Source organism: Oryx dammah, unplaced genomic scaffold, assembly GCF_014754425.2.
Source record: "Oryx dammah isolate SB20612 unplaced genomic scaffold, SCBI_Odam_1.1 HiC_scaffold_12, whole genome shotgun sequence".
Taxonomy (NCBI): Eukaryota; Metazoa; Chordata; class Mammalia; order Artiodactyla; family Bovidae; genus Oryx; species Oryx dammah.
Genome location: NW_024070196.1, coordinates 39,767,556 through 39,783,471, shown reverse-complemented (window position 1 = coordinate 39,783,471; position 15,916 = coordinate 39,767,556). Strand labels below are relative to the sequence as shown.

The window sequence follows — 15,916 nt, the reverse complement described above, 5'->3', positions numbered from 1 at the left end:
ACCTTTATTTTGCACTGAATGGATATGTAACCGGCCAAGAATGAGAGGGATGCCGGTAAGAAAGCTGTTGCAATAGTCCTGGCAGACTCGGGGCTTGTACTCTGAGCAACCTAGCATCTGCTTCAAAGCGTCAACAGAAAAGTTCAGCATTATGTTCAGATGGAAGGAAGAGGAACATAGATGCAGGTCGTTTCTTAGGTATTTTTTGAAACTTGTTTCTCATGAGTTACTCAGTTTGGGTAAGAACTGGGCCAGTTTTGACAGGGAGATGGGAGGGAGCCCTGAAAACTTTGTCCTGCAGAGCTGGTTTCAGTCAGATAGGTGGAGTGAGCTGCCGTGCTGGACAAGAATTCCTGCAGCTGCCCATATGCCCGGTCACATGCTTTGGGGGGAACGATTCTGAGCCAATGGCCCAACCCCAAGGCTCGGGCCTTTACCTCTTTCCCGACCCTGGGCTGCCAGCACTTCGCTCAGGTCCACATGCCAGTGACAGCCTGACCCAAAATCAGAGTTAAACTTTACAAGTTGTGTAATCTTCACTAATATGTTTCCAGCTTCTGGAAGTTTGCAAAGGAATAGCATGTGGTGGGTGTTGGGAAGTCATAGGGAAAAAGGATTGTAGATTGAGGTCTAAACAGCTTTTATCTAAATTACTGATTATCTAGCTGATTCCAGAAATAAAGAAATAATTTCTCAGGGATGAAAAGACAAGCAGTACTCCTTGCTGGTGGAGAGCCATCCAGAGAGCCTTCTGACCTGGCATTAGTGCGCATGGCCTGGCCACCTCTTCTCCTGGTAAAAGCTGAGATATGAAGCAGTTAGAGCCCCAGCCTTGCTATAACCCTCCTCCTCAGAGAAGACTTTTCACTTACTACCTTAGGGGTCTCCTGGAGTCTTGTCTCTCCTTTCCTTATCTTTATGTTGTCAGCATCATGTACTTGGTTAGGTACATAGCCTTTGAATAGCACTTCTTTTTAAAAAAGTGTCATCCTCTTGGGGTGGCAGGGGGTGCGAGGGAGTATACTTGCATGTATACTTGTAGCTGATTCACGTTGTTGTACAGCAGAAACCACAACATTGTAAAGGAATTATCCTCCAATTAAAAATAAATGGAAAAGAAATGAGCAAGGAACATTAGAAACAAGGCAGGAAAACGTTGAACTGTTTGCAGGAGATGTTCTATATAATTATATTCCAGAAGATATATCCAATTGCAAATACCAATCCCAGTCTATTTATGAGAATGAACTGAAAGATTGTTACTGCTGCTAAGTCGCTTCAGTTGTGTCCGACTCTGTGTGACCCCATAGATGGCAGCCCACCAGGCTCCCCCGTCCCTGGGATTCTCCAGGCAAGAACACTGGAGTGGGTTGCCATTTCCTTCTCCAATGCATGAAAGTGAAAACTGAAAGTGAAGTCTCTCAGTCGTGTCCAACTCAGCTATTTGAAAACTTTCATAAGGTAAGAACAGGAGAGGACAATGAAATCTAACAGCACTTGGAACAGAAATAGAAAATGCTTTAGAATAATTCCAAAAATTGTTCAGCAGAAAAATATATCTAGTTCCTTGGGGCATCTTAATATTGTGAAAAAAGCTAAACTATCAGTATTGTGAAGCAAGTTAATCTGTCAACTTAATACTAACTCAAATAAAATGTTAGTGATTTTGTTAAAAAATTTTTTTCATTGTTACGTGTGTTGTGTTGCTGCTAGGTACTAAGCTGAGTCTCCAAATAAAGGGAAATTGAGGGGTCTTATTTTTAGTTAGATGTTTTAACAGAGCCTGTAGCTGCAGCTCTCTACTTTTGCTGGTTTGTGTAGATACTAATGGTAGCAATCACTGAAGGAAAAACTGTGAGGAACATAGCAGTCTGTGTTCAGAACACACAGGGGGCGTGCTTTGCTTTTCCTTCCAGCCGCCTGAAATTGTTTGGACTCTGACAATTTCCTTACCATAAAGCCTGCAGAATTGTTATAGAACAAAGAAGTCAAGTGATCATTACTGGCTTGGCAGCAAGAATTTAAAAACAAGTCTCTTTACCCAGGGTTTGTAAATAATGCATAGCTATTGTCGAAAAGTGGAAAATAGAGAATTTTAAAAGGAAAAGTGTGTTAAGTCCTGCTATGCAAAGACATTCTGATGTTTCTTTCTTGTTCTTTTTTCTACTTCTGGTTTTTGAAAAGCACAGTACTTATCAAAGAGCAAACACCATTTTGTATTGTAGCTTTATAGCATAAGAAGTTTTCTGTGTTTCACAGATTTCCTGAAGACTTGAGACATGCATTCATTCTTTCAGTTGCTGAGAGCCTTTGATTGATTGGCTGATTTTTGGCTGTGCTGGGACTTCATTGCTGTGTGTGGGCTTTCTCTAGTTACTGTGAGTGGGGACTGCTCTTCGTGGCGGTGTTTGGGCTTCTCGTTGCCGTGGCTTCTGTTGTTGCGGGGCACAGGCTCTAGAGCATGGGCTTAGTTGCTCTGTGGCATGTAGGATCTTCCTGGATCAGGGATCGAACCCATGTCCCCGGCACTGGCAGGCAGATTCTTACCCACTAAACCACCAGGAAGGTCCTGAGAGCCTTTTCAGTGCCTCAGAGTCCCTGGAAACGGGATGGGTAGTAACCTGGATCATGATCAGCGCCACACATCACCATGAACTCTCAAGCAACTTTATCTGAATCTAAAAGCTCCTTTCTCTTACAGGTGCTTCCTCATTTTAAATCAAAGCAGTCGTGTGGGTTGATTTTATTGTTTGTTTCACCTTACTTTGTACCGATCAAAATGTCCCTCTGTGTAGGAGTCAGAGCCTCAGCTGGGCATGGTCAGGAGAGCAGGGCAGTTCATGGCCGGCAAGGGGACCCACGAGAGACCTGGCCACCGTGGTGCACGGAACAAACGCCAGCCCCACCGAGGACAGAGTTAGTGAGAAGCTGTATCTGTCGGTAGCCTCCGGTTGATCCCGGAGGAGAGACTTGGACTTGACTGATGAGCCCGTGACATCCAGCTGCCGCACCTCCTGCTCGTCCCCGGTCGGTCCTCAGGTAGGGTGAGTGGTGTGGCTCACCTGTCACTGGCGGGGATGCCTCAAGTCCCGGCCCGGCCCGGACGCGCTCCCCACGGTGAGCCTGGTCCCTCGGCCCGTCTGTACTCCGTTCTTCCTGTCTGCTGGAGATCAGTGCCGCCCTCTCCACGACTGACAGAATGCTGCTAGAGCTGTGCTTGGCACGTGGCGTCGTGAGACTGACCAGCCAGCGAGTCACCCCGTCCCAGCGTCTGTCTGGGCTCTGCCGGCCTTCCTCAGCACAGGCTTGTCCGGTGGGCTTCTGTGGTGTTAGGGTGGGGCTGTGGGCTGACCGCTGTCCTAAGGACGTGCGTAGGCTCAAACGGCTGAGCGCTGAGGGACATGGTCTCCATCCTGCATCTGTCCTCAGAGCCTGTTTCCCAAAAGCACACTGCCTCACTCCCTTACCTGAGTCCATGTCCTCTAGCCCAGCAGGCGCCATCTTTTTTTCAAATTTGATTCTTTAATTATTTTTTTTTATTTAATGAAGAGTAGGTGATATACTGTGTTGTGAAGGTTTCAGGTGTACAGTGAAGTGATTCAGTTATATATACATATGTATATATTCATCTTCAGATTCTTTTCCTTTATAGATTATTGCAAAATATTGACTAGAGCTCTCTGTGCTATATGAAAGGTTCTTGTTGTTTATCTATTTTATATATCATAGGGTGCTTCTATTAATCCCAGACTCTTAATCTATCCCTCCCCCATCCCTTTTCCCGTTTGGTAACCATAAGTGTATTTTCTGTATCTGTTGGTCCGTCTCTGTTTCACAGATAAGTTCATACACATACGCGATATGATACGGTATTTGTCATTCTCTGACTCACTTCATTTAGTATGATAATCTCGCAGTCCGTCCATGTTGCTGCAGTTGACATTATCTCATTTTTTATGGTTGAGTAGTATTCCATTGTATATATGTACCATTTCTTCTTCATCCGTTCCTCTGTTGCTGGACATTTAGGTTGCTTCCATATCTCAGCTATTGTGAATAGTGCTGTTATATATACTGGGGTGCATGCATCTTTTCCAAATAGAGTTATCTCTAGATATATGCCCAGGAGTGGGATTGGTGGATCACATGGTGGTTCTGTTTTTAGTTTTTTCAGGACCCTCCATACTGTTCTCCATAGTGGCTGCAGCAATTTTTCATTCTCACTAACAGTGTAAGAGGTTTCCTCCTTCTCCACACGCTCTCCAGCATTTGTTATTTGTAGACTTTTTATGATGGTCATTCTGACCAATGTGAGGTGATACTTCATGATAATTTTTAGTTCCATTTCTCAATAATTAGCCATATGGAGCATCTTTTCATGTGCCTGTTGGAGGCCTTTTTAAACAAGTCCATGTTGAATGAGAATGTACAGACGGAAAGGTGTACACGATCTGCCTGCTGCGTGTTCACATTATCGGTGCCTGGATCAGGAAGCAGAGTTTACCAGCCTTCTGTAGCTTTTCTGGTGTCTCCTGCTGGGGACCACCCTTCAAGAAGCCCTGATAGGAAGGCTTGCTCTCGGTCATTCCTGGGTGTGGGAAAGACATCAGGGAGGGAAGGAGTTACCCCATCAGAGGGGGGTCTGTGCTGTGGATCTGGAATCCCGCCCCCTCCTCTCCGTCGATTCTTACTTTCTGTACATCAGGGTAGCATGACGAGGCAGAGGGAGACTCACTAAATAAGAGTCATGAGACTGGATTTCTGGGGGAGCTGCAGTAGACCTTCACTTTTTCTCTCTCTGAACCCATCTCTCAGCTGTGGTTTGAGTTGATTTTTTGTTATACACAGTGATCACTGTTTTTTGTCACCTGACGGGTACACTGTTTAGGGATGCAGAAACGCACAAATACCCACCTGGAAACTTCCTGACCTTCATTCTCCCAACTCTGAGTCAGGGATGGGGGTGGATCCGTCCTCAGCCGCCACGTCCTATGGGTCAGAGGTGGCCCTGGAGCATCGTGCTGCGAGGACAGGAGGGAGGTCCTGGCCCTGGGCAGAAGGGCTTCAGTGGGGGTCTGGAGTGCCAGGTACCTGCCTCACATGGACCACATGGCTCTTCTGGGTGGCTCAGTCCTGGGCTGTGAGGGTGGAAGTGGGTACAGCTTACAGACTTGCACCAGGGGCCTCCCTTCTTCACACACATCCCTGAGTTCACGCCCCCACTCCACTCCCCACTTCTTTCCAGTGGGTGGAGCTTCAGGAGGGCCACGAGAGCCAGCTGGTGACCTTGGATCCTTCTCCCAGCGTGTGAGTGCAGCTGGACCACATGGGCAGATGGAGAGCTTGACTGCTAGAAAAGCCCATGATAAGTGGTCTCTTGTGTAGTACTTACAGCTGATGAGCAGGATGTCTTGTCCAGTGTGGTGCTGGTGTTCAGTCACTGAGTTATTTCTGCCTCTTTACGACCCCATGGACTGCCTTACACCAGGCTTCCCTGTCCTTCACCATCTCCCAGAGTTTGCTCAAACTCATGTCCATTGGTCACTGATGCCATCCAACCATCTCGTTCTCTGTCACCCTTTTCCCTCCTGCCCTCAATCTTTCCCAGCATCAGGGTCTTTTCCAGTGAGTCATCTCTTCGCATCAGGTGGCCAAAGTGTTAGAGCTTCAGCTTCATCATCAGTCCTTCCAATAAATGTTCAGAGTTGATTTCTTGTGGGATTAACAGGTTTGATATCCTTGCTGTCCAAGGGTCTCTCAAGAGTCTTCCCTAGCACCACAGGTCAAAAGCGTCAGTTCTTTGGCGCTCAGCCAGTGTGTTAACAAGTGGCTGTGGGGGAGCCCATAGAAGAGGATGCTCCCATTTCAGGAAAGAGAAGACAGAGGTCAGGGGAGGTGGGGAACAGGATGCTGCCTCTCTCACCCACTCCATCCACTGCTCGCATGGCTTGAAGAATGGGTGTGATAATATCATTATTTCTTGTTTTTCCATTTACTGAAAAAATGTTAAAGCCCCCATGTAAATGTAAGGAACTTGAGAGCCATAGACAGGCATTCCTTTTAAGTACAGTGGTGGTGGTTTTGATGTATACCCCTGCTTTATTACATACGATCTAGTTTTAAACTGTGGAATTAGGGTTATTTAGGGGGGAACAGAGAGAAAACATAAAATGTTAAAATACCATGAGTCATGGTGATTGGAGTGAACACAAGATGTTAAAACTTCTAAAAGACCTTGTGCTATAGTAGATGAGAGAGAGGGAGAAAGAGGGTGTTTGGAGTTTGAGCAGAAGTACCCTCTGCAGCACACTGAAAGAGGCCGATGGCTTGTTGTAGTGGATTCATGTCCTAGTGTTTTTTTTTTTTGGGGGGGTGGTGGTTTGGGTAATATTTATTTACATATTTATTTGGCCCTGCTGGGTCTTAGCTGTGGCACATGGAAACTTTTCTACCTTTGGTTGCAGCAAGTAAGCTCTTAGTTGTAGCATGTGGGCATCCAGTTCCCTGACCAGGGATTGAACCTGGGCCCCCTGCGCTGGGAGTGCGGAATCTTAGCCACTGGACCAGCAGGGGGAGTCCCCCATGTCCTAGTTCTAATGTAAGTGAAGTGAACAGTCAGTTGAGATAACTCACTGCCGGCAGCGTGGAGTCTTAGCCACTGGACCAGCAGGGGGAGTCCCCCATGGCCTAGTTTTAGCGTAAATATTCAGTGATACTAAGACAATGAAAAGGTCATACGTAAGATCTGCACAAAGTGAACATCCAGACCCAGTCTTTTATCTGCAGAATTTCTGGTTAGGATCGTGAGATGCGTATACTTCTCTATTGGAAAGAAGTTATGTGTTAGTGTTAAAAGGGTGTTTTCAGAAAATCATGCAGAATTCAGGCCCAGAACATCTTCATGGGGAGGCTGGGATTCTCATTGGGGAAGTGGTTCTCCAGCGGGTGGTTCCCAGGCGAGGAGTGGCTGTGTCCTGGGAACTTGTGAGAATCACATTCCCAGTTTATAGCCCAGAATCAGAACCGCTGAATCAGAAATTGGGTTGCAGGGGCGGGGATGGTTGGTCTAGCCCTGGGTGTTTGTGAGCCTATAAAGTGTGAGCACCACCCTGCCAGGGAAGTGGAGGCTAAAAACTGTGCTGACCATATTTAGGGAGATGCACTGACTATTGAAGACACAGCTCAAGTCTTGATAGAAACACTACAAGGGCCCATCTTAGTTGCTCCTCTCCCTCATCCTTGCATGTTAGTTACAGGCTGAGTGAGAGGTTAGAGTTTTTCTTGGAGGGAATTCTTTCCCAATGCAGTTCCTCCTTGTTTCATCCTTCATAACCATGTTGTCATTTTCTTCTCTTATTATTCTTGTCGTTTAAAAATGTTCGCATCATCCTTTGGATTGCCGATACATATGCATTGTTTTAACAGTGTTTGAAGCCTTGGGAAGATGTAAAATGTTGGAATGATTGAGCAGCTTTGCAGCTATCTGCTGGGAAGGTGTATATACAGAATACATAGTTACAAAGGGTTTGTGTCCTTTCCTCAGGGTCTAGATAAATATCTTTGAGAGACTGAAGTTTTAAAAGTGAAATGTGTTTTTTAATACATAAAAAGTGGGTTGTGTTCCCTGCAGTGTTTGCTCTACATATTTTATAAAATCTAGCTACTTGGGCTTTTTCAAGGCTCCACCCCATCAACGTAGGATGATGCTTTCATTTCCGCTGTGATTCTAGACAAGGTGAGCCAAGCCCCAGGTGAGTTGAAGGCATTGACCTAGGGCCTTGCCCACATCTCAGGTGGGCACGGTGCTAAAAGGGGCTTCCTTCTGCCTCTGCTCTCTGGGACAGGTTGATGCCACACGGGTGCTCTCTGGTCCTCTTGTGAAGAAGAAAAAGTGATTTTCCAGACAGTTGAGAAGAAAAACAAAGAACCCCTGATCTCACTGAGGCCATGAACTTACGCCTTGAGCTCAGAATGTGTTTGCCCTTCTGGAGAAGTGGATTTCCTTTCTCCTAACCTGGCCCTGTCTTGGCATTTGAGCCTGTGTCACAGAGGAGGTGGTTGCCATCGTAGAGGCATTACAGTCTCTCTCTCTCAGAGGAGGGTGTGGTTAACATCTTCTGTGGGTTTGTTGCAAAGGAACTTTAAAGTCACATACACAGTAAAGTCTTAAATTAACTGAGGCCTCTGCCGTGCAGTGTTAGACCTTGTCACATTGCAGAATGGAATACACGTGGCTGCCGTATGTCGAGACACTTAAAGCCCTCTGAAGCCTGTAGATGAAAAATTAATCAATAGTTGATCTAAGAAAGAAATGGAAAGTTTTATTCGAGCCAACCTGAGGATTATAACCTGGGATATGGTCTTTCAGAAAGCTCTAGCATCATCATCCTGTCAGTGGTCAAGGCACAGTTAGATTGTTTTTGAGACAAATGGTTGAATGTCAGATGATGTGTTGATAGTTTGCACAATCCAGATCCACACATGCAGAGTTAGTTGAGGGTCATCCAGACCCCTCATGGGATTAGGAAGGAATGTCATCTCCCGAGGAGGTCTTGTCGGTGCAGATCACCATGCTCTGAGGGTGAGCGGGGAGGCCAACACAGGCAGAGGAGCATTTTTAAGTTTTTCTTGTTTCGCCATGAAGTATGAATTTTATTTAATCAAACTAAAGACCCAGCCAAGGGTTCATCAGATTTGAGAACTTTTAGTATTTTCTTCACTCTGATTTTAGGATGACAAGAGGAAAATGAATTGGGACAGTCCAGTTTTAGCGACCAATGCTTTTTATTTGTTCTAAAAGAAAAATTGCATCCATTAATTCACAGTACTGTGGAAAAATATTGATATGTATGATATATCAATGTATATCATATAAAATATAAATGTGTATCACGTAAAGTAGCATATATATCATAAGACATAAAAAATGTAAAATATGGAAATATGTCATTTATCAATGCATTTTATGCATACTTATATTTTATATAAGTATGTATCATAAAACATAACAAAAGTATGAAATGTTTCATAAAATCATAGAAATAATGCGCTATATCAATATATGTCATAGAATACATAAAATATAAGTAAAGTATATATATCATGTAAGATATATCACATAAAATATAAACTGAAAATATAAAATATGTATCATGAAATTTTGAAGTATGTGGTATATTAACATATATCATAAAATCCCACGGGCGGAGGAGCCTGGTGGGCTGCAGTCCAAGGGGTTGCTGAGGGTCAGACATGACTGAGCGACTTCACTTTCACTTTTCACTTTCATGCATTGGAGAGGGAAATGGCAACCCACTCCGGTGTTCTTGTCTGGAGAATCCCAGGGATGGGAGAGCCTGGTGGGCTGCTGTCTATGGGGTCTCACAGAGTCGGACACAACTGAAGTGACTTAGCAGCAGCAGCAGCTATATCATGTTGATATATAATACCATAGTATTCTCATTTTACAAATGAAATACATTCATGTCATAAGTAGAAACTGAACTGCCTTTTTTCTTGGATTCTGCTGGTTCAGGGCTCTCTCAGTTTGGATGCGCTTAGGAATTAAGAATCCAGTGCAAGAGCTTTAGGGGTTTATGGCTTCTCGGTCATTATTATTTTTCTTTCATAAGTAAACTCGACATTGGTATTAAAGCCCGGATGTATCCCTTCCCTCGCCCCACTTCTGCCCCTGTGCATCAAGCCCTGCGGTGGGTTTGCTGAGGGCCGCCGTCTCTCACTTGCTCTGGGCAGGATTTTCAAGGTTGCAGAGTAAGACCTGTCAGCTGACGCTTGCTCACAGGAGAGCCACTAAGAGGGTGGTGGCCAATGTCAGGACAACCTCGCAGCTGCAGGCGAGTCACCAGGTCTCACCCACAGCCACGTGAGCCGTGTGTGGAGATCTTGTGATCAATTAATTGGCTACCTCGTAATCTCCGGCTGGGCCACTACGGAGTGAGTCAGTCCGAGCCACTCAGCCTGCTGAGAGTCTTGTCTTTTGTAACCGGAGCACAAACCCAGGAACAAAAGTAAGAAGTGGGGCTTGGACTTGTTGGATTCTAATTCTAATGGCTTTGCTGAGAGCCTGCTTTACAGAGTGAGGCAGGCATCTGACTTCCTAAATCAAGGGGCTTCGTTTACGTAACAAGTGAATGTTCCTTTTTTTTTTTTCTTAAACTTCTGAAAGAGGAAATTGGAGGGTTGCTGCCAAGAAGCTTGTGTCACCTACCTCCTCTGTACAGGGAGTGCGGGTATCATAGGGACAGCCGATCACTGCGGAAACCCCTCCAGCCATAGGACCTTCCAAGTCCATGAGGACAGTCAGAACCACCTGGAAGAGGGCTGACCCGCCGGGAGATGTGCGGTTGCTCGGCCAGGACCACAGCCCGGGCGGGAGGCTGGCGGGACGCAGGCCGGGGTGTGAGTGATGGGCGGCCGCACAGGATGCTTTTCTGCACAAGGACTCAGAAGCATGCCAGAGTCGCCAGGAGCCCTGATGCCCCGGAACTCAGCAACAGGTTTGAAACTTCTGTTCTGTCTCAGAGTCTCAGAGAAATCCTCACTGGGCACCGGGGAGGTAAATCATAGTGATCTGAAACTTGGGTTTGCAGACAGGCACAGGTGGTTGGTGGATGTGCAGACAAGCCCTGTCCTTTATAGAAAAGGTACAAGATGGGTGTTTTCTAGCATCCGTTTGGGTCCTGCTGCCCGTGTGCTCCTGAACCTCCCTTTGCTCCTGTTGGAGCCACCAGGAAGCAGTGGGTGCTGCCTGTACCAGGGGGAAGCTTGAACAGTGCAATCTCAGGGCTCCCTGGGAAAAGCAGGCACAGCCCCAAAGGACCAGCACATTGTCAGACAGGGCCCCGATGCCTCACTTCTCAGTCTGGCTGGTGGACAGAGGGCTGGGCGTTTCTGGCTGGATGGAGGTGGGGTGGTGAGGGAGAGTCCAGGCTTCCCCTTCTGGAAAATCCTTTCCATGGAAAGAAAGATGTTAGGATGAACCAGCGTTTGTAATGCAGCCCATCAAAGGAATATGTATTATACTTGCTGTTTAATTGCTATTTAATTGTTTCATTCATTTTGGAAAAATTCACTAATTTTATTAGTGATAACTCTTAGTTGAAACATTAAGGAATTTTAGTGCATATCAGTGAAACAGAAAAATACTTTGGAAATTGCATTTCATTCCAAAGTATTCAGTAAGGCCAGAAAAAAGTAAGCTCCAATTCTCATGATTAGTGTAAAAGTAAGTTTCTAAATCCACTTAAGTATTGTTACTTTTTTCCTTATAGAATTTTTCTCAGCATTAACATGGCTCATCAACTGTTTACCCCATAAATATAGTTCTTGGTTCTTGACTAATAAATCAGGATATGTTTTCTGTCATGTAAAAATCATGGTATTTCTTCAGTGGAAACAATAAAACAGTACAGAGTTCACTGCAGGATAAATGTCCATAGTTGGAAACCCCGTGCTGTCCACTCAGTATAGAGATGTGACTGTTCAGATAAGAATCTCACTGTTACACCATCTGTGGTGTTTCCTATGTGGAAGGGATGGCTGAGTGACAGCAGAGCATGGTGGATCCACACTTGGTCATTTTGGGTGTGGATCCAAATCCGATCCTGATGCCAGCTCTGCTGCCCAGAGGCCGTGTTAACCCTGGCTGGTCCCCTGCTTTTTTGCATCTTATTCTCAACTGTTCAGATGTGTAGCTGGTTCAGATTGCTTTTGAAATTCTCTCCTCCTCTAAGATTCTACAGGATAGCTTCGGGACATTCTGAATTCCTATTTTTGTTATTCAGACAATTCTCGATTCCCTGAGTAGGTATGCGGAGCACCAAGGCACCCACATGAGAAGATGACACTCGGGGCGTCACCAGTTCTTGCGGAACTTCTTAAGAAGTTTTCCATATGAGCTTCTGCTTCTCCCTCTCGGTGAATTTGCTCTTTTTCAGTAGGATTTTAATCATTACTTTTTAAAATGACACTTTAAACTTAACGAAACCTTTTCACGTGCATTGTCTCCTTTCCTTATTTTAACTTCCTTTAGACTTACTTCTTAGGTGCCGAGATGGTTTTAGATTCTGTACAGTGATGATATGTGTCATTTAGTTGGAATTCATCTCTGGTCACACCAATTGTCTTGGCCCCATTTCCACTTTCTCTTCCCCCTTTTTTAGTCTTGAAAAGGTGGCTGTTGTTTGCAGGATGGTGTTTTTTTTTTCCTGAATTTCTCTAGAAGTCGAGCCGGTCTTGGGGTGGAGTGAATTATTGATGGGAGTGTGTGCCCCAAGGATCTGGCTCCAAGTGCTCACGAGGTACCTGTGTGGCCAGGTCAGGTGGCAGCCAGCCAGGTGTGACTCCCAGGGCCCGCTTTGCTCTTGTGTATCTTAGATCAACAGTTTCAAGTGGTTGTCTTAGCTGAGCACGCTGATAAGTAGTTTTCTTTCTTTTTCGTTGCTCATGATTTTCCACTTAGTCAAAGGCAAAGAGTCAGATTCCATAAATGCAGTGGAAAGGCTCCAGGTACCTAACAGTGGCTCCATGTAAACCTGGTACAATGTGGGGCAGAAAGCAGCACTGGATCTTCCCACTGTGGTTCTTGTGGAATGAGAGATTTCAGGATAGAAGTCGTCCCCACCTAGACCTTTGCTTCTCCTCTCTTTCACCTCTAGAATGTCAGAAATTGGTTTTCAATATATTTCACAAAATTCCAGAGTCAGCACAAACCTTAAGATACCTTTGATGAGGTATCTTAAGTGGTTTGCCAATAAAACATTCCTTGCTGAAACTCAGTTCAAATCTAGGAACTGTGAACTGCGATATGGGGCCTCAACTGCAGTTGGCTTCCAATCTGCTCTCTTAAAGATGCTAATAACTTGACTTTTCAAACTTTCCCAGCAAATTAAATCCATCCATAGGGCTGTTTATATGCAGAATCTGGGAGGACTTGCCTAGCTTATCTTGTAGATCTTATAAATTGCTGTTTTTCTGATGGCATGAGAAAATTTGATGCAGCCTTGCCTTAAAAAGTGTGCCCCCAAATGGATAACCAGCAAGGACCTGCAGTATAGCACAGGAAACTCTCCTCAATGTTATGTGGCAGCCTGGATGGAAGGGGAGTTCCGGGGAGAATGGATACATGTTTATATATGGCTGAGTCCCTTGCTGGTCCACCTGAAACTATCACAAAATTGTTAGTCAGCTACACAATTCAAAATTAAAAGTTTTTTAAAAAAACACAAAAACATGCCCCACACGTGGAGAGGAACTGAAACAGCCCTTCAGAGTCAACGGTGCTTGAAGTTTCACATCTTGACATCTGGGTTCAGAGGAGATTCACTGTGGCTGCTTTAGAACCACCAGGAGGGAGGGAGAGAAGGACTGACTACAGATCTCTGATATGTCTCAGATGAACCTATTTTATTAAGAAAGACAGAGCCTTCGCTTGCTTGTGGAAGATGCTTACGGAGAAAACAAGTACATACACTAGGGTGTTTCTTCCCCAGTGCATGCTTCACAGAGATAAGCTGACCACAGCCATACAACGGTCTGTGTTTAGAGTGGTTAGAGTTCCTGAAGGTTTTAGTAAAAGGCTTCTAAAGGGGAGTCTAAGGCAGGGTGGGCTGAGGCGGGGAGTGTTGGTATCACACTCTTCACTGAGGAACACTGTGTGAAACTTCCTGCTTGGGAATGAGCTGCTGGACAGGTTGAGCGCTTGTGCAGGCGCAACCCCACCCCGGTCAGCTGACGGCCCGTGCTGGTGACCAGCCCCATAGGGAGGCTGCAGACCCGGGGTGCCTCTTCCCGACGCCCTGGGCGTCACCACCACAAGCGCCCTGCTTCCCTGCCCTTTCAGCTGACTTCATGTGCCACGAGGAGTTCTCTTTGACTTGTTAAGAGAGTTTATTTCCGCTGGTTGATGGTTGGGATTTGGGGATGTAATCTGAGGATGAGTGAACGGTGGAAGGAATGCAGTGGTAACGTGGTGTTGGGCAGAGGCGTATTGCCCTAGGTTCAGGGAACGTTCATCTTTTCTCTGATCCCCATCTCTTGGGGGTGAGTCAGGACAGCCTCGGAACAGGGACTGCTGCTTCCACGCTGCCAGTTAACTGACTTACACTCGATCTGGGTCTTATTTTGAGGACAAGCAGGGTAAAGCCCTGTTATTAATCACTGTAGGGGAGTGTGTTGAGAGTGCTCCAGTAAGAAGGCAGATCACTTTGGCTCTGGGGCCCCCAGGCCAGGTGCTGGGTGCTCGATGAAGGGTCCCCTCCTGCAACGTCCCCACTGCCTCCCGCAAGCTCTGCTCGGCCAGATGGACTGGAGAGGATGAAGTGGCCACGACTCCTGGGTCTCCTGTGACTCCTTTGTGAGTCAGGCCGTGGCTCAGCCTCATCCTTTCATTATTACAGTAGCAGAAGCTGAATAACCTCTGAGCAAGGGGAAGCAAGCCCTGGCGGGAGTCCGTGAGAGCCATAACCCGTGACCCGCCTGATACTGTAATTAGACTCCCAACCAACACTCACCAAGGGAACCCAGCCGGCGGGATTCCCGGCAGCCCTCCCCCACTTTTATGGGATCCCAAGTGTATGTGGGATGTTGCATATCAGGTGTTCATCCATCAGTCAGACTTTTACATCTTGCAGGGTTTGCTCCTCCTCTTAATCTCTCATCTTTCTTAGTTTAGAAAGGCTTTAAAAAAAAAAAAAAACAGCCCACTCAGGTCTTTACAGAACAGATGTGAGTTAGAATGCTTTTTTTTTCCCCCTCACTATGTATAACATTTTTTTTCACTTTCATTTCTCACCCTCCCCAAAGGTAAACAAAAAAATAAAAAAAATAAAACCTTGGTAGAGCTAAGCTAGTTTCTCCACTTAGTGATTTTTTTTTTTTTAAATCTCACCCCTGACGTGAGAGCGTAGACTGTGGCACCGATTTAAGGCGAGCGCCTGTGAGGTAGGATCTTCTCTGCCTTGATCTCACAATCTCAGGGCTCGTCTCCCCTGAAACCCACCGTGTCTTCGGGATCGTCGCCTCCTCTCTCCGTGTTTCTGTTTTCTCTTTCTTCTAAAAGAAATTAAAGTGATGGGTCAGGTGAATGATTTCCCCAAAGATACGTTTTTAAAAATGCAGGTTCCTGAGCCTCACTTCAGAGCCACTGGACCAAAGTCCTGGAAGTGGAGCTAGGGAAGCTTTGTTTACTAAAAATGAACACAGAGATTTTCTGGGGTGGTTCTAGTGATGAGTCAGGTTTGCAGCCACCGGATGGGGTGTCTGGGTCCCCTCCAGCTCCAGCATCCAGATTCTGTCAGGGACCAGTGGGACCCAGAAATGTCACACAGATGTGAGGACATCCCTTGGCAACCCCGGGAGTCAGAATGATCTCAGCGGTCGTTTTTTCTATCTGGAGAGCAAGCTGTGTGGGTATTTGAGGAAGCATGTTCTCAGCAGTGGGAGGAGTGAGTACAGAGATCCCAAGGCAGGAACATGCGTGGTGTGCACCCTAAACCCTGTGCCCGAGGGATGCAGATGGCGTGCGGTCCTCCGTGGGGCGATGAATGGGCGCAGGTGTGCTGGCGGTCCAGGCTGCAGCTGCGCACACGGTGTGGGCGGGAGGCAAGGGCTCCCCCATAGTCTTACCCACTGGCCTTTCCTTGGCAACAAACATTCCTGCTATTGGAGCGTCTCTTCTTTGTATCTAACCGTTGTTCTCTCCAAGCAGTGACTACTGCCTCAGTGTCAACTGCTTTTACGACATCTGGTGGAGGACTGGGGGCTGCTGCTGAGCACGGACAGGGCTGCACTTCTGCTGAGCAGGGACAGAGACCTTCAGTGGCTGCATCTAACACTCAAATAACATGTCCTTGGTTTTCATCGTCACAGGAGATTCTCTAGCAGGCTAAATGATCCT

General features: G+C 46.2%; 1 protein-coding gene across 4 annotated transcripts in view; it reads left to right on the top strand.

Annotated features, from left to right (window-relative positions):
- FNIP2 (folliculin interacting protein 2) overlaps positions 1-15,916 on the top strand; it is a 123,063-nt gene that overhangs the window by 26,326 nt on the left and 80,821 nt on the right. The window contains exon 1 of one of the 4 annotated variants that reach the window (XM_040251602.1): positions 9,625-10,517. The exons of 2 other annotated variants lie outside the window; for them this stretch is intronic. In XM_040251602.1, the coding sequence (XP_040107536.1) occupies positions 10,357-10,517 (161 nt within the window). In that variant the 5' untranslated portion in view covers positions 9,625-10,356. Of the gene's footprint in view, positions 1-9,624; positions 10,518-15,916 lie in introns of those variants that run through there. One more of the 4 variants, XM_040251604.1, reaches the window with a different exon arrangement.